We start from the raw sequence: 19648 nt of genomic DNA, 5'->3' as shown, positions 1-19648 counted from the left end.
GGTCCCTGGAATGGCAAATCCCTGCATGGAAAACATTAAGGAGGTCACACTTCAAATACCCAAGCACTTGTTCTTACCACCACCGAAGATATAAAACAGTCTTGGCTTGCCAAAGATATGTATAGAATATCTTATGTGAATATGACTGCCAATACATATGGCAAATGCAGCACTGTATCTTGAAGCTTTGTGAGGGTTCATTAGGTGTCTGCATCTGGGACACAGAGAATAATTAGCAGGGACACAGCACATCCTAAATGAAGAACATATGTTTGGTTCTGAGAACACCAAGCTGCGTTGAACCAATTGTTTTTGGGAGAGCATAATAAAAGAATTGATAGAGGAATCCATGAAAGTCTTGTCAGTTGAGATGAGTGCTGTCAACTCAGTTGCACATGGATTCCCATGTTAGCAATCATGCACCAGCAGTGGGCAGCACACAATTTTGATAAAACACAGTATATACAGTTCTGTACAGTAAATGGCACAACTCCAGTAATAAATATAGACTTTGAACAGAAGTCTGTAGCTAAGGTAGAATTTTCAAAATTTTTAGGTGTGTCCATTGATGAGAGGTTAAACTGGAAGGAACACATTGATGGTCTGCTGAAATGTCTGAGTTCAGCTACGTATGCTATTAGGGTTATTGCAAATTTTGGTGGTACGAATCTCAGTAAATTAGCTTACTATGCCTACTTTCATTCACTGCTTTCGTATGGCATCAAATTCTGGGGTAATTCATCCTTGAGTAGAAAAGTATTCATTGCTCAAAAACGTGTAATCAGAATAACTGCTGGAGCCCACCCACGGTCATCCTGCAGACATCTATTTAAGGATCTAGGGATCCTCACAGTAACCTCAAAGTACATATATTCACTTATGAAATTTGTTGTTAATAATCCAACCCAGTTCAAAAGTAATATCAGTGTGCATAGCTATAACACCAGGAGAAAGGATGATCTTCACTATGCAGGGTTAAATCTGACTTTGGGACAGAAAGGGGTAAATTATGCTGCCATAAAAGTCTTTGGTCACCTACCAAACAGCATCAAAAGCCTGACAGATAGCCAACCAACATTTAAAAATAAATTAAAAGAATTTCTAGATGACAACTCCTCCTACTCATTGGCTGAATTTTTAGATATAAATTAAGGGAGGGAAAAAAACAACTTAAACATTAGTGTCATGCAATATTTTGTGTAATGTTATATCTTGTACAGACATCTTTTGTTAACCTGACACGTTCCACATCATTACAAAGTGTTGTATTCATGATCTACAGAACAAGTATTAATCTAATCTAATCTAATGTAATCCATCCAGAGATTTAAACACGTCCTCTGGCCCTGATCCCAACCATCTTTCTCACTCTTCCTCCTTCTCCCTGACTTCTGGTCACATAAGAACCCCAATGCCCACATCTAAGGGGAAATGGCAGTACTCCATTGCATATAAATAGGAGAATGAGGGAAGGGTATCTGCAGTATTTTTACAGTTCATCAGAATATGATGAATATGACACTCATCATAACATTATAATATTTTTACACTACCACCTGGCTTGTAATGCCTGAGAGATTTACATCAGCAGTGTCCATCAAGAAACATTCACACATACTCCTTAGTGAATGGACTTCTCTTCAGAATTTATTTCTTCATCTTCTTTGATATTACAGCCCTTGATGAGGCTTGTCCTCCTCAGCCATCTGTCCCTATGCAACTGTGTTCTCTATTTCCTTTTTCTATCCTCAGATCTCCATCTAGGTAAGGTCAGTCAACACAGTGTTCAGCCACCTTGCTCGTAGTCAGCCCTTCATACTGCTGGAATAAAATCTTCCTCTCATTATTCTTTTGGGCATTCAGTCATCTGCCATCCCCTCCATATGTCCTAACCAGTGTATTCTCTGAGATTTAATAAATTGTTCTATAGCTTTACCTTGTATAATATGTTGTATTTCATGTTTGTATCTTATTCTCCAACCCTCTGTTCCTCTCATAGCCCCATCAATTTGGTGTAGGATTCTTTAATGCCCCCAGGTTGTTTATATCTGCTTCTGTTATCATCCACATTTTTTTATTTATATGCAGTAACAACTGGCCATACAGAGGAATGGTACTCTTAACCGCGTTATTCTTGTATTAGAGAATTTTTAAATATTTGTACATCCACATAACATGCCCTATATTCTGCTTGTATTCTTTTGTAACACATTGTCTCTGATTAATATCACTGGTTAAATGGACACCAAGATAATGGAAGCAACTGACGCCTTTAAAAGATTTATTAGAGGTATTCAGGTCATGTGGTGTCTCTTAGCCTTCAAATGGGACATTATCACATATTTTGTCTCGTTTTTGTTACAGCAAGTCCAATTTTTGCTCCTCCTTTCATTACTTTGTACATTTCTCTAAAAGTTTTGATTTCACTTGCCATAATTCAAGTATCATTTGTATATGCACATATAAGACTGGATTTTATCATTGCTGTACTTCTCTTGTCTGTTTCTTGAAAAGGAGTATGCTGAACTAAATTGAACTGGACTGCAGAGAAACCATCACTCTGTATCACTCCATCTGTAAAATGAAAGCTCTTGGTCACTTTTATATTCACCTTTACTTTCACCATTGTGTTCTTCTCTGTTAATGCTAACCTTCTCAGTCTGTCACAGATACCATACTATTTTAGTGCTATGTCACATACTAGCTGTTACCTGTGCCTGTACTGACACATCAGTAGTTCTGATATGATGAATGATTGTGAGTAATTAAGCAGTTGTATGTGTAATAATGTCAGCTGATGTACACTCCTCCCCCCCTCCCCCCATCCTCCCTAAAACTGTCACAAAGCTCAATGACATGATACACACTGCATCACTGCTGAGTGGTTACACTGAGGGGAGTGGGCAGGAGCATGTTTCTGTGCAATGTGCTATTGACATTGTTATATATGCTGTGTACATTATTCAACAATTTTAATAATTTTTTGATATGGTTTATGTTCACTGATGTAAAAAAATTGTATTACATGTTTCATAACAAATAACTTGTCAGAAGTACCTCCATTTGGCCAGAAACCACATAAGTATTCTCGGAGGATATTTTCAGTGCACTGTTTTATCTTTTTGTGTAGCGCCCCTGAAAATCAAGCACCCCTGAAAAATCAAGTCCAGACCCAAAAGCAGGGTCATCAATGAAATACAATACTCAACACTGAAAGCAGATTTATTATGGACACCAACATACAGACAGAACAGAACTGCCTTGTGGACAGTGTGTGTTGCTGTTTACACAAACAGAGTATGTTCCACAATACACAAACATAAGAAACTTCAAAAATCTTCTAGAAATGATAAACAATAGAAAACAAATATTTGCTGGTGATCAGATTTGAACTGGTGACCCACAGCATGCCAGCCAGTGATACTAAACACTACTCCACACTGCATGCAACACAGCTGATGGCTTGGCTAACTTTCCTGGAGAAACAGCACCCCACTGTTTCTGAAGTTCTGATTGGAAGCAATTACACCATTCTATCTATGGATCATGTCAGTGGTCCTCTGTCTGGATCACTGCAAGATCTTCATCTTTGGTTCATGTTGTCACATCCTCTTGACTAGTTTCCTTGAGTTGGAAATATTTCAGCACATGTCAGATTGGCAAGATGGCCACTGCAACTGTCATTGCATGAAACAGCTCCTGATTTAGATGTCATTTTTGTCAGGCATAAACTGTAACTGACAGTCAGTATTTGAAGTCCTATATGCATAAATGTGCCGGACATTACTGGTTAGATCTGTAGACTTCATAAACTATTTAAAGAATACAATTAAGTTTTGAAGACTGTTCCTTCACCACATTCATCGAGTAGTGGCCACTGGTCAAGCACTTGTTGCACTCTGCAACATCAGCAGCTGCATTGTGTCAGGCATACCATGTGTCAGCACCACCAGCAGCAGTTGGGACACCACTCTGCGTCAGGAGCTGTCAGTTGTCTTCCTTGCTGGCCACAGCCATGCCCAACTGTGGGGGCATCAGCCGACAGCCTCTTAAAGATAAAATTCTAGAAGCAAGCAGACAAAACAGTGTACTTCTCTGTAGTAATAAATTAAGCCAGTAGACAATGCCCTGTCACATCAAATGTGTGCTAGCGCCTCATCACGCCCGCCAATGAATGACAGAACAAAGGAGTTTTACCAACCATTGAATATAGTGACAGAATTGAATTTCCTGTGGCATTGTTAATTTTTTTCAAGAGGTGAAGAAAGTTCCTGCTGTTGCACCAAACAAACTGATCAAGAAAGTGACCAAATGGACTATGTTTTATTTCAGGATGCTTGGCTAGGTACAAGAGCTGTGAAAGGAGAATGAAAGATTACATTAAGAAATCCTTAAATCAGATATGTGGGCACTGAAAGCCTGTGTTGAGCTTCTACAGCAAGAAAACTCCAAGCTGACAGAAAAGTGACTATGGCTATTCCTTCATATGCTGCTGTTGCAGCTTCACAGAAACCAAAGATAAGTACAACAGCTAAAATACCGAGATCAGTTGGAAAGAAAATCAACACAATCTTTATTAGATCCACCAAGAACAAGAATGTCAAGAAGAACAAACCCAAGGATAGACAAAATTAGGATCAAACTAACCTGAACAGCCGATAGCATTGTCGTAGTGGAAGCAGATGATGGTGGCTGCAAAAAACATAAAGAGAAAGCTATGGCATACTTAGCATTAAATGTGAACAACTGAAAAAGAAGAGGCAACTGCTAATTGTGTGCAATATGCCCAAGGAAGTGGGGAACAAAGAACATTTCGAAGATATACACACATCAAAAAAAGATTTGCATCACCTCGATTCCAAGAGATCCAGAATCTGTACAGAAAATTGGAATAGAAATCAACATAAACATCATTTCTGCCCTTTTTGTTTCTCATGAAAACCACACATTGTGTGTTGTACCACCATACAGTGAGACCTTCAGAGGTAGTGGTCCAAATTGCTGTCCACACCACTACCTCTAATACCCAGTAGCACGTTCTCTTGCATTGATGCATGCCAGTATTCATTGTGGCATACTATCCACAAGTTCATCAAGGCACTGTTGGTCAAGACTGTCCCACTCCTCAATGGCAATTCAGCATAGATCCCTCAGAATGGTTGGTGGGTCATGTCATCCATAAACACCCTATTCAATCTGTCCCAGGAGTGTTTGATAGGGTTCATGTCTGGAAAAAATGCTGGCCACACTAGTCAAGCAGTGTCATTATCCTGAAGGAAGTCATTCACAATATGTGCATGATTGGGTCATAAATTGTTGTCCATGAAAGTGAATGCCTCACCAAATTGCTGCTGATATGGTTGCACTATCAGTTGGAGGATGGCATTCATGTATCATACAACCATTACAGCACCTTCCATGACCACCAGTGACATGGTGGCATTACTTTCAAGGTACCTCTGAGCCATAATCCATAGGTAGCAGTCATCCACTGCAGTAGTAGCCCTTGGGCAGCCTGAGCAAGGCATGTCATCAACAGTTCCTGTCTCTCTGTATCTCTTCCATGCCTGAACAACATTGCTTTGGTTCACTCCACGATTCCTGGACACTTCCCTTGTTGAGAGCCCTTCCTGGCACAAAGTAACAATGCGGACATGATCGAACATGGTATTGACCGTCTAGGCATGGTTGAACTACAGATAACATGAGCCATGTGCCTCCTTCCTGGTGGAATGACTGGAACTGATCGGCTGTGGGACCCCCCTCCATCTAATAGGTACTGCTCATGCATGGTTGTTTACATCTTTGGGTGGGTTTAGTGGCATCTCTGAACAGTCAAAGGGACTGTGTCTGTCATATAATATCCACAGTCAATGTCTATCTTCAGTTCTGGGAACCGAGGTGATGCAAAACGTTTTTTGATTGGTGTATGTGAGCTTAACCTGTGACAATGCATAAGACGGTATCTGAAGAAAAGATACAGCTGAGATTCCAAACCAGACCCCAAGAGAATTCCTATTATTCTTTCTCTCTCTCTCTCTCTCTCTCTCTCTCTCTCTCTCTCTCTTTCTCTCTCTCTTCTCTCTCACTCTTTCCTCTCTCTTTTCCCTGGTTTGGTGCAGCCCACCATGAATTTCTCTCTTGTGCCGATCCTTCATTTTCGAGTAGTACTTGCAGCGTACATTCTCAATTATTTACTGCACGTAATGCAATCTCTGTCTTCTCCTACAGTTTTTACCCTCTACACTTCATTCTAGTACCATGGAGATTATTCCCTGATGCCTTAACACATGTCCTATCACCCTGACCCTTCTTCTTGCCAGTGTTTTCTGTGTGTTCTCATCTTCATTAATTCTGTAGAGAAAATCCTCATTCCTTATCTTATTGTCCACCTGATTTCCAACATTCTCTTCTGTTCTGGTTTTCCCTTTGTCCATGATTCTCTACCATAGAATGCCAAGCTCCCCACATGCATTCTCAGAAATTTCTTCCTCAAATTAAGGCTTATGTTTGATACCAGTAGACTTCTCTTGACAATAAATGCCCTCTTTGCCTGCACGAGTCTGCTTTTATGTTCTCCTTTCTTTGTCCATCATGGGTTATTTTGGTTCTAAGGTAGTGGAATTCATTAACTTCATCTACTTAATGAGCATTAACTTTGATGTTAACTTCCTCACTATTCTCATTTCTGCTACTTCTCATTACTTTTGTCTTTTTCTGGTTTACTCTGAATCCATATTCTGTACTGAATAGACTGCTGATTCTATTCAGCAGATCCTGTAATTTGTCTTCAATTTCACTGAGGACAGCAATGTATTCAGCAACTCTTATACTGATATCCTTTCACCCTTAATTTTAATCCCACTCTTGAACCATTTTTTATTTCTGTCAATGTTTTTTTGATGAATATATGGAACAATACGCCCAAAACACTGCATCCCTGTCTTACAAACATTTTACTCTGAGAAATTCGTTTTTGGTCTTTCAGTCTTATTTTTCCCTCTTCGTTCTTGTACCTATTGTGTATCACCCATCTTCCCCTGTAACTTACTCCTATTTTTCTCATAATTTTGAACGTCTTGCATCATTTCACATTGTCAGACATTTTTTCTAGATCAACAAATCCTACGAGTGAATCTTGATTTTTCATCAGTCTTGCTTCCACTATCAATTGCAAAGTCAGAACTGCCTCTCTGGTGCCTTTACCTTTCCTAAACTGATTGTCACCTATCAGATCCTCAATTTTCTTTTCTGTTCCTTTTGAAATTATTCTTGTCAGCAGTTTGAATGTGTGAAATTTTAAGCTGATTGTGTGATAGTTTGTACACTAATCTGTCCTTGCTGTCTTCATAATTGTGAGGACGATATTATTCTGAAAGTCTGACGAAAGGTTACCAGTCTCATAGATTCTTTGCACCAGCTTGAATAGTCATTTATTGTCACTTCCCCCAATGATTTTAGAAATTCTGATGAAATGTTATCTGTCCCTTCTGCCTTGTTTGGACTTCCCAATCATCATTTCTTTTTCTATTTCTTCACATTTTTCCTGCAGCCATTTCTCATTAGCTTCCCTACACTTCCTACTTGTTTTATATTGCTTTATACCTGTCTTTCCCTGTATAATTGTGTACTTCCTTCTTTCATTGAGCAATTGAAATATTTCTTTCGTTACCCAAGATTTCTTCAGAGTAACCTTCCTTGTTCCTCTACCTGACTGACCAACATCTGTGATTGCCCTTTTCAGAGATGTCCACTCCTCTTTAACCGAATGCCTGCTTTGATATTCCGTATAGCAGTATCCACATCCTTAGCGAACTCATCATTCCTGAGTACTTCGGAGTCCCACTTCCTTCCACACTGGTTCTTCTGAATGGTTCTCTTAACCATCACAATACCAAGCCATTTTCAGTAATGTGTATTACCAAGGGGGAGGGGAGGGGGGGTTCTTCGTGCCCACGATAAAAAGCATTTAAAAATGGAAAAAATTCATTAATTGTTCTTGAATTCCATTAATAATGTAATAATGTACTTTTGAAAGCTCTATTGATGCATAATCAGGATCCAGAACCTGAATATTTCTTTTAAAACTGTTTTCAAAAATGCATTTTATTGAGTAGTGGAAGAAAGTCCTTTGGTCTTATGAGTCATGTTGCATATTGTTTCCAACATCTGGCCAAGTTTACATCCAAAGAGTGAAACACTGTTGCGGTTTGGTGGTGATTTGGGCATTCATATCATGGTATTCCATAGGCCCCATGGGTATTCTGCAAAATTGTGTTATTGCCAAGTGTTATGTGACCATTTTGGTTGATCGTGTCCATCCTGCCATATAAGGTTTGTTCCCCAATGGTGATACTGCATTTCAAGACAATATGGCACCTGTTCCTACAGCTTGCATCATCCAGGACTGGTGTTGTGAGTACCAGGATGAATTGTTGCATCTTCCCTGGCCACCACAGTCACCATATCTCAATATTATTGAGCTTTTGTGGTCTTTTTTGGAGGGAAGATTCATGGTCACTATCTAGCACCATTATCATTACCTGAACTTGCCACATTTTGCAGGAATGGTGGTGAAAGATTACCTTTAAAACCACACAGGACCCATATTCATCCACTCTGAGATAACTGGAAACTGTTTTGATCCCCAACAGTTTTTCTGCTCTGCATGATGCATGATAACATGTTGTGTTTCTGGTGTTTCCATATTTTTGTTCCCTCCTTGTATCTATCTAGTGCATGGTCAACTATTCTTTTAAACCTGAACCATAATTCCTTTATATGCTTATGTCCTGAGCTGAAAGTTTCAAATTCTTCTCTGAGATATGACACCGTTGCTTCTTTATCCTGGTTACTGGATGTATATGTCCTGTTTTAGTTGACCTTTGTATTTTGGTAATCATTGTTGCTACAACTGCCTCATGGTCACTGATATCTGATCTACAAAGAGATTAGGTCTATTTGTTTGCTGCTGCACTTCACAAATGCAGTGCCAAAGTAATCCCAAGAAAGAATTTAGTTTGATTTGATCGAGTTATTCACTCAGGTATCATCTCACAATGATATAGGATTTTTAATCATAATACAATGAAAATAAATAGCTCAAAATATACATACACACAGAATATATAAATAAGCTTTTGTGAAGATAGGACAGGTGTTGAGCTGTCATATCAATGAATAAACCATCCTGGCATTCACCTGAAATGATTTAGGGAAACCTAAATCAGAATAGCCACACAAAGCAAACTACATCCTCATGAATATGAAGTAAATTATTATGTTGCTATAAAATGGTATCTGTTAATATAAGTGATGTTATTATTATTTTGAACCCTTCCATTACAGAACAAATTTTGACTGCAAACAAATCTGACTTTGCAGACATTCACCCTGTCTATACATTTTACTGATACCCATTCCTTTTCATTGATATCTTTCCTTCTGTGTATAGCAGATTTCTTTAATCTTTGTAATTAGTGACTTACCTATCCTGCTCAATGGTTCAATACAGCACCTCCTTTAAATCCCTCACTCTCCTAAAAAGTTAATCACTTTATAAGTAATTTTACAATTGCATGTTTCCTGTGGATAGTGTTTCAGTTTGTATGTTTTTCTTTTATATCATTCTTGGAAAGACATGAAGTACCCATTGTCATTTGTAAAGAATACAGTGATTTAATTCATGAGGTATATATACACTTGTCACCTCTTTCAGTCTTTAGGTATCATTAGGTTTGTACTTTTAGTTTTCTACTAATGGTCTTACTAGTAGTATTATGTAATGGCTCCAGTGCTACAAGCAGCTGAATTGCTATGTCAATGGGTACATGCTACATAACCTTCCAAAATGTGATTAATCGTAACCCTTTACAGCCTGATCCAAGGCAGGGGATAAGATAGTCCCTTAGCCTTTCATAATTTAGAATGTGGGTGGTTTCTTTTGTTGCCTGTTGTCAACTTACATGAATACTGCTTTAAATTAGAAAGCAAAATAAATATCTTACAGTTGACACCATGAAAACCAAGAACTCAAGGGAATCTATGCAAGGTTACATGATCCATGTTCCATAAAGTTCTATAAAAATCAGTCATGATTATGTCTGTTGCCATGGAACACATTTCAGATGATCCATCTTAAAAGGTCAGTTTTTTCCAGTGTTCACGAAAGATACATTCTTGCCTATGTTTGGTTGATGCTTTCTGGATTACAGCAGAATCTTAGAACTGGAAATGCCGGGTGAAGCAGTAATGTTTAAGATAGCTACCAACCATAGTTATCTTTCCTTAAAGCTATTCCTTTTAATTGTTTTGTTTGTAGTTACCTTCAATGCAAGTACAGGATCTTCAGGAAATACTATGGTACTTATGTTCCTTACTTTCATCACACTATTGATGACATGAGATTCTCCATCTGTTACTGTAGTTGTGGTTACTGCCTCTCACTAGCAGGCTCCTGGTGAATACATATGAAGCTTAGATGACTCCACTTTCCTCTGTGAACTTCACAATATTAGAATTCAGTCAGATTCCTGCTCCAGATCCAAAATTGCACACGGAAGTGTTTGGGTGGTTGTTTCTACATGTGGAGATTCAGAATATCTATTTGAGCAAAAGTGACTTTACTTTTCCTCCAATTTGTCTTCAGTCTCCTTGCTCAGTATGGCTTCTGAGACCCTTGAGTGATCTTTCTCAACCAACAGAATTTTGAAACTTCCTGGCAGATTAAAACTGTGTGCCCGACCGAGACTCGAACTCGGGACCTTTGCCTTTTGCGGGCATGTGCTCTACCATCTGAGCTACCGAAGCACGACTCACGACCGGTACTCACAACTTTACTTCCGCCAGTACCTCGTCTCCTACCTTCCAATGGTAGAGCACTTGCCCGCGAAAGGCAAAGGTCCCGAGTTCGAGTCTCGGTCGGGCACACAGTTTTAATCTGCCAAGAAGTTTCATATCAGTACACGCTCCGCTGCAGAGTGAAAATCTCATTCTGGCAACTGAATTTTATTTGTTTCTTCATAGGACCACGGGATCAGTGATAAACCTCTTCCTACTTTACGTCCAGCTGGGAGTAATAACAGCACCATTGTAGCAACTGATAGTTTCTTATAATAGGTATTTTGAATAACTTACATGGTTATGTTGCATGGCTCTTTTTTGTACTTGATAAACCTTAATTTCTTATTACTTTGTACAATATGTTCTCAGTGAGGATGATAGAAATACTTTGTCCTCTGTGTTTCAGAAAAGAAGCCATGGGTACATGTAATACCATGTCCAGATAGATACAGAGGAAGCTATAATGATGCATCAACTGCTGCAGAGAAATATTTTATTGATGCTAAGAATGTTATAGACAAAGCTGTACAAAATTCAGGACCTGTGAGTTTCAATTTATTACGTGGTTCTCAAACTGAAACACAATTTTAAGTTTACTAAAATGAATTTCTCTCCCAGATTGCATGCTTCATAAGTGAGCCTGTGTTTGTAGTCTACGGTGTAGTGGTACCACCAACAGGATGGCTGGCAAAAATCTACAGGTACAGCATGCTTCAAAATAATATTTCAAATTACTAAAACAACAGTTACTATAATGATAAATTTTGAAAATGAAATGTTGCATTGAACCTTGCATGGCAATAATGAATAATTATAGATAGCTGTAAGAAATAAATCCTAACGTCTATATAAGATGTTAACACTGCACATTATGAAGGGGAAATGCAATAAGTTGGATAATGGCAGACATAGGGATGAAGTATTCGTTCAGTTCCAAAAAACTTAACAATATAAATGCAAATGTCTTCATTGTTGGCTAGTGTTACAAATATATTTTATGAGTTATAACAATTATTATTAGTATAATTACAACAAGTTCTGCTGCTTCTAATATTGTCAGTACTGTTATTATGATTTATTATGCTATGTTTAAAATCCTAAAACTTGTCCTGTGATCCTTTCCTTTAAAAAAAAAAAATCATTGTGGGTTGGCACACAGTTTATGTTTTTGGGACATTTCATAACAGTGATTACTCCCCTGTAGAATGAAAAAAATCCAAAGGAAGGAATCCTTGGTGCTCTTTAATTCTGGTAACAATCCCTCAGTTGTGGCTAGGACACTTTGTGTGATATCTTTTTTCCAGACAAGCTAGTATAGCAATATTTGCAGGAGAAACTCTATGAAGTTTTGAAATAAGGAGATAAGTACTGGCAGACTGATGTTGCCATGTAAATTGTGAGTCGCAATTGAATACTTCAGTCACTATGAGCATGGGCCACAGAAGGCTAGGTTGTGAGTCCAGTTCCTGGTCTGGCACACTTGATTGAGCTGTTAGGAGGTTTTAGATTCATTTTATGTGTCAGTTTCATAGAGTGTAAGGAAAAGTGTAGGGAATTTCTCTATTTTTTACAAGTGAATTGCAGACATTGATATGTGCCCTCCAGAATATATAGTCATCGTTGATATTGTCATTTTTATTGATGTGATTGCTGCAATCATCATTAGCAAAGGAAAGTATTAACTAATGACAACCTAACATCAAATCTAATATCAAACTTCAATGAAGGGTAAAGATAGTATGCAACTCTCTGGGGCCATACTCACACACTCTCATTCATACTCTTAGCTTAATTATTTCAGCATTGTCCTCATATAGGCATCCGCTGCTAGAATATATGCAGTTTGTTTTGTTTCCCCATTTTATATCATATTATGCCTTTAAATTCAAGTAGATCTTTGATGCACATTTGACCTCATACACTCATTTCCCTACACATTCACTTCAATAGCGTGCACCCCAGCATAGCCATGCACCTACATGATCCAAACTTGTCAGAAAATAATTTCCGCAGGCAGGACAATGTAATTTTTGTCATAAATAGTAGCTACGGTACATGATTAATGGAGTCAAAGAAAGTTAACAGAAGTTAAAGGATGTGTTAACATTTTTCCAAATTAATGTAAAAAGTAATCCATTACTCTAAAAGTTAACTGCATCAGTTAATGATTAACAGCTTAAGGTCTTGTGCCCAGCTATTTTTATTGCCAGTGATAAAAATCAATCACAGTTGAACTGGATTAGCACAACTCTACAAGAGACACAAATAATTTTCATGTGGACTCGTCTAGGATTATGGGGGAGGGGGGTGGGACAGTGGGTTCTGTTGTGAAGATCTTCAGCTATTTCCCAACACACTGTGAGTCATTGTAAATGCAAAAGGAAACTGTAAACATGTATTATTAGTCCATCTTTCTACAAATTGTCTGATTATCTAGAATTGAGAATTGAAGACTCCTGTTGTCTGCATGACTAGTAAAATTGTTCATGCATCTGTTGTGATAAATAGCTTTGTGATCAGGTAGATATTAAACTAATAATGCATGATAAACAGCAGCTGTTTGATCATGTAAGTATTGAAGAAGTAATAGGTGCTTACTACAAGTGAGAAAACTGGAGCTCCCTTTTTGGTGTTGACTTCCCTGCAATTTCACCATTTTAGCCTAAGTAAACAGAAATAATTTACAGTAGTTTAACAATTGCAATTTTTATTTAGTTTACAGCAACTGCTTCTCTTGTCTAAGATCATCCTTCATGACTGACTGTTTGGTACAACATGAACTGTTGAGAGGATGACAATGTAGTTTTCTGTCAAACCATAAGAAGCTTTATAAATAAAAAGGGTGAACTTATAATATCAATTAAAGAATGTGAAAGAGCAAGTGCAATATCAGCAGATGTAGTGTCATACCAAAAGGTCACTTTGAAATCACTGAAATAGCAAATATGAAATAGCAAATATGGTTACAAGCTGATATCACACATTTATTGTTGTAGTGGTAGTGATGGTGATAGTGGTGACGGTGATGGTATCAGCAGTAGCAGTATTAATAGCGGTCATAGTATTTACCTGTGGTTCACTTCTACAAGGCAATTGGACATTTTATGTTATTACAGTTTATGAAAAAATAAAAGTAATTCATATATACAGGCTTTTACGTACTTACAGGTCTAGTTTGACAAGGATGGTGTAGGAATTCAGCTGTGGACTTATAGTAGGAGACATATCAGTACTAATATATACTCCATCCTGAAGTGTGTGGAAGAGGGGACATCCTATTGTGCCAGTTATTATGGTTTTCTGTCAAACCATAAGAAGCTATTGCCCTAGTGTTCATCATACCACCAGACTGCCATTTCTCCTGGCACACACTTTACTGAAATATGTCAACTGAAATATATCAGTGTTTCATACACATTAAGTTTCTACTATTCACATTGCTAAAGTATACATTCAGAGTTATGCAAGTTATTTTAATGTATTACCTAAACACATACTGCAACTACTGCCAGTACCTGCTCTATTTTGCAAAATTCCTATTTGAAAGAGACACCTTATAGCTGTTCTGAGATACTTCTAAGCTTTGGGGAAACCCATGGTTTCCCTTGCATGTGCAAGGCAGGTTCTTGGCACAGGCTGGCATATTGCCCTTTCTGTCAGAATATCCAGCACCCTACATTGTGCATATTGGTGCCTGGGGCGAAGTGTCCTGATAAATTGCACTGGGTGCATACCATGGGTGTTAATTGTTCAGCACTCAGGGTTTTACAAAATACTAAAACTGAGCCTAAACCCAGAATAATGAAAAACAGGATGGTGGAAAACCAAGAGTACAAAGGTGTAAGGATCGCCCAAATGAAAATCTAAAATATGAGCTGCTACGTAATGTATGTTGCTGCTATCCAAGTTGAATCACCATTGCAGTCTCCATCTGCTTCTGTCACCAGAATTAAGCAACCCTTCTTCTTCTGTGTTGATTGATCAGTCTTCAAGCCATGCCATATGTGGCTCAAGAATGCAGCAGGTGGCAGGAGCTGTCTTCAAGTGTGGCAGGAGCTGTCTTCAACTATGTCAGGAGGCTTTTGACTCCCACCAGGGGCGTTCTGGATTCATATGATGGCAGGGGGAACTGCCTTGAGCTATACAATTGGTGAATAGAACAATTCTTTTTTATTCCATTAGATTGAACAATTACATGTGCAGTCCTTTTCCTGGGTACTGTTTGTCACCACCCCACATTATTGCAGTATCAGGGCAGCATGCATAGCACAGCCTGGCAATGTATTCATACTGCTGGAAGGCAGATTGCTTACTTTCAGAATTCCAACACAGTCATTTCTGTTGTGGCAGCAGCCAAGCAAAGCCTTGCCATGCCTCTGCTTCCAGAAAGAAGCAGCCAGTGGCATCTTCTAGCAGATGACAGCCTCAACCAGAGTCAGTCTCTGGATCACAGACTGGGGAGAAGGTGGCAGAGAGTGCCTGGAGAGTGGCTGGCAGATCCATGTGGCACAAAGCAGGTTTGCACCTAGGACCATGAGGTGTCAGCTGTTTGCTTCATGGACAGGTGGGGGTCAATCAGCAGTTTGTGACCCAATAGTGGTGGCAGCAGCATCATAAGTACAGCATCATCTGGCACAGCATAGCCCTGCTGTACTGATTACGATTGTGCCAGTAGAATGTTGTCAAGCTCACAGTGGTAACTGACGTAGCAGGATTCATAACAGTACCCTGCCATCTTGAGGAGCTGCTTGGCTGGACAAGGTGTTTGATTACAACTGTCTGGGGCTGACTATATGGAAGATGCTTCATGTGGAAGTTCTTTGAGTGGGGGGCCAGTGTCTTAGGCTGGGCTGTTCTCATGTGGAAGCAGGTCAGAGTGGGAGTGGCACAGTAGCTGAGTGTTGCTGTATCAACAGGTAATTGACTGTGGCTGCAGGAACTCTCATATGGCACTGGGTCCTGGGTTTGATCTTTCCATTGCAAAGGGCATAACATTCTGATGGCATTACATCTGTATGTTCACACCGCTTCAACTGAGAATCACTATTAATTCCTATAATTGGTGTGTTTGTTACACAGTGTACAGAGGTACCATCGACATGTCATTTAAAACAGTTACTTTCCTTCTTCCAATTACATTTCATGGAATTTGTTTTCTTTACATTAATGCACCTTTATTATATACTGACTCTCTGAATGTACTGACCTGTTATAAACTTCATTCAGTGGTTCATCTGATTTCTCTGCAAGGACTTCTCATTTTCTCAGTGACTGTCATATTGGTGTCATCAGCAAAGAAATTTTGTTCCTAATGATTAACAATATTGAAATAGTCATTGATGTATATCATGAACCGTACATAAGTTCTCTTGAGGAACTCCCATGTTAATGCATTTTGTTTAAACAGAAAGACTGTCCAGGTCACAATAAATTATTTATTTTTAATTGCAGTACCAATTTTGCACCATATGATGACCATCTTCAGACCAGAGGTTTTGATGACATGAAGAGCCACCCACCAGTACACAGAGTTACTGTGACTACCAACCAGTTACCGGAATTAAAAATAAATAATTTTTGTGATCTGGAACCCCCCCTCTTGTTTTTTCTTCAAAATTCTGTAATTTATGCTCATTGTGGGTCCTCAGTGACATCAGAAATTAAAATATATTTTGGTTCTGATAAGTGTTCCACTAAAAGTTTAGCTTTATTTGAGGTTTTTGTTATCTTTAACCCTATTTGCTATGTACAGTTTGAGCTAGTTGTTAGCTACGCTTCTTATTCCTAATGATTTTAGCTTTGTTAGTAAAATCTTATGATCAATGGTATCAGAACCCTTATAAAGATCTGAGACTATGACTGTGACTCATTCATTGCTATCAAAAGTGTCAATCATCAGTATTGTGAACTGTATTATTGCTGATTCTGTACGTCTGTCACATCAGAACTGACTGTAATTCACATAGAAGGTTGTATCTACAAAGATAATTGCTTAATCTTTTTTTTAAATAACTGATTCATTCATTTTTGAGAATAATGTCAGCATAGAAATGGGCCTGTAGCTTTCTAAGTCTTCTGCATTACCTTCCTTTAGAAGAGTCACAACTCTTGCCCCTGGCAAGCTGCCTGATGTGAACACTTATTTATTATGTTTATTAAGGGAGCTTGTGTACTCTGTATGGACTGTTTCAGCACACAGATTGATACTCCATCTAAATCTCCTAACTTTTTATTTTTTACATTTTGTACAGTTTTACTGACTTCATGCACTGTTTTGGTAAAAATATCATACTTAATAAGCTACGTAATCATTTACAGATGTTGTATTTGTTTTGGGGACTTTATGTTGCAATTCCTCTTGCAATAATTGGAAAGAGCTCATTCACAAAGTTTCTAACTGGTGTGAATCATTTATTACTTTATCTCTGTCCTGTACTTATTTGTATTATATTTTTGTTTGCTTCCCTCTTTTCTCTGTATAAGAACATCCCCAACTGTTTTGCTTTCATTGTCTCTGCTTTATATTATTTTGACTTTTTTGGCAGCAATCAGCTCCCTTCTATAAATATTTTTATCCTATATTAAAAATTTAACTCTTATGACTTTTTCATGGAACTGAGATACTTACGAACTTGGATGAATTTCTAATACTAGTTGTTATCAATCTAATTTTGTGAGATGTTGCTACTTATGTAGGTACTTCTGAAACTGTCATTTCAAAGTTTAGTTTCAATAATATTGAGGATGTAGAGAATTTCCCATTTACTTTTATTTCTCTGTACACTTCATCCCAATTTTTAAGTTTGTAGTTTATAGATTTTTTTTCAGTTCCTGATTCTACTATTATTGTTTGGCAGAAATGATCTGGGAATCCAAGATCTTTTACGGTTACATCACACTTTTTACTGTGCACATATGTGACCACATGATCAATTGCTGATGCTGTCATAGTTACCTTTCTTGCACTTTTGATGAACAGGGACATGCTAGAGCACTTCCAATCAACAGGAACCTGCTAAAAATATATAGGATGTTTATAAGGCTGCCACTAGTTTCAGTTGTATTTGTGTGAAATTTTGTAGTTCAGACTTATAGAATCAGCAACAGAAAAGGGCTAGTGCCTATATATACAAAAATCATTGAAATTTCCCAAGCCCTGTTGTTTAATAAATATATTATATTGAACAGGTCTTTTGAAGGCTGCGCCTTTACAGACAATTGAGAAATACACTATTTAGTGAGACTGACAGTTCACAGACCACCAGTAATAAATGCTACACATATAATAAATATAGTTCCATTTTAATTACATAAATAAAAATCAAATGTATGTGTGTGTGTGTGTGTGGGGGGGGGGGGGCAATGACTGTATGAATCAGGAATCAGAATATCTGCTAAAAGTTCTAAAAACCACAAATGTTGTTTACAATCAAAGCTAGAGTGTAAATTTTATGTGGTACTTGTGAATCATAGAAAAGACGGTATGTCATGGTACACACATCCCTCGACAAGATAAATAATATAATATGAGAATCTATAATTTCAAGTAGGACCTATCTGGTACGTATGGTCTCACACAAAGGATAACGCAGAAGTCAGCTTATGTGTGAAATGAACAGTTTTTTTTTTTTTTTAATTCATCTGAATTTGTGACATTTTCTGCACTAACATGTCTTAAGCTGAATGCTGTAGCATCAATTTATCTCACTTAAAATTCAAAAAATTCCATACCACCAACAAAGTATGTCTTTCACCTCAGATGACTAACAGTACAATTACAGAAGCATTAAATGTGACCCATGTTCCACATACATTCAGCTATCAACTGTGCACAAAATATGACAAGCTGAGTCATTTAGACAACCTACTTTGTCAGAAATTCTCCATCAGAATAAAATGGTGCTTTAATTAATATTTCCTCTATTTTTTGCTGATTCTCGCCATTTATTTTATCAGTAAATATGTAAAGACAAACTTGCTTGAATGATAAATATTCACAATTTATTCCTCATGTGATGCATTATAAATCTAACAAGTTATATTTTACAAATCCCATGCACAAAATGTTTACCACACTAAAAATATTCTCACGTTTATGTACTTTATTTTCTGTTTTCTTGTTTGTTTACTATTACTATTAGCATTAATCTTTTATTCTTCAAATTGTTAAATTTTGTGTGTGTGAAGCAAATGGTGCAGTTTGTTTTATAATTTAATGTTTTCATAAAGGATGTGCTGGAGATATATGTATTTTTCAAATTGTTTTGCTCTACATTCTCGATTTCTTACTTGTCATTTTTAGATCCAAAATTTATCGTTAACTGTAAGATGCCTGGGACCACTAATAAAGAGTTAAACATAAGGAATTTATAATATTCATGTCGTTATATACATACACACATCATACATTACTTGTGAGGTTTTGCAGCTGAGTGGGTAAGTGCCAAACTACAAATCAAAAGGTGTAGAGGTTTGATCCCTGAATGGTACAAGGATTTTTTCTGTCATTTATCACTTCATTTATTCCCTACCAAATCATAAATTCAAAGGTGTGAAGGTTTGATCCCTGAATGGTGCTAGGATTTTTTCTATCATTTATCTCTTCTTTTTATTCCCTCTCGGTGCTTTTGGTAAGTAAAAAACATGAACTTAAATTGTGCTTTGGATACCACATTCAGCTATAGGGCCCCCCAAAAATATCTTGGAGGGGGAGAGAAGGGGTTTTCAAACTGCTCCTAGTAGGAGCAAAATTCATTAAGCATTATGGTGTTTAAGCCACCCTGTGGGTTGAGGATAGCTTTGTTAA

At 37.7% G+C, this 19648-nt stretch overlaps 1 protein-coding gene across 2 annotated transcripts in view; it reads left to right on the top strand.

Annotated features, from left to right (window-relative positions):
* LOC124712792 (5-phosphohydroxy-L-lysine phospho-lyase-like) overlaps window positions 1–19648 on the top strand; it is a 316431-nt gene that overhangs the window by 240649 nt on the left and 56134 nt on the right. For both annotated transcript variants that reach the window (XM_047242898.1, XM_047242899.1), the window contains exons 5-6: window positions 11249–11385; window positions 11461–11543. In XM_047242898.1, coding sequence (XP_047098854.1) covers window positions 11249–11385; window positions 11461–11543 — 220 coding nt within the window. The remainder of the gene's footprint in view (window positions 1–11248; window positions 11386–11460; window positions 11544–19648) is intronic.

Source organism: Schistocerca piceifrons, chromosome 1 (assembly GCF_021461385.2).
Source record: "Schistocerca piceifrons isolate TAMUIC-IGC-003096 chromosome 1, iqSchPice1.1, whole genome shotgun sequence".
NCBI lineage: Eukaryota > Metazoa > Arthropoda > Insecta > Orthoptera > Acrididae > Schistocerca > Schistocerca piceifrons.
The sequence above is the reverse complement of the archived record's forward strand: the minus strand, read 5'-3'. Positions and strand labels throughout refer to the sequence as shown.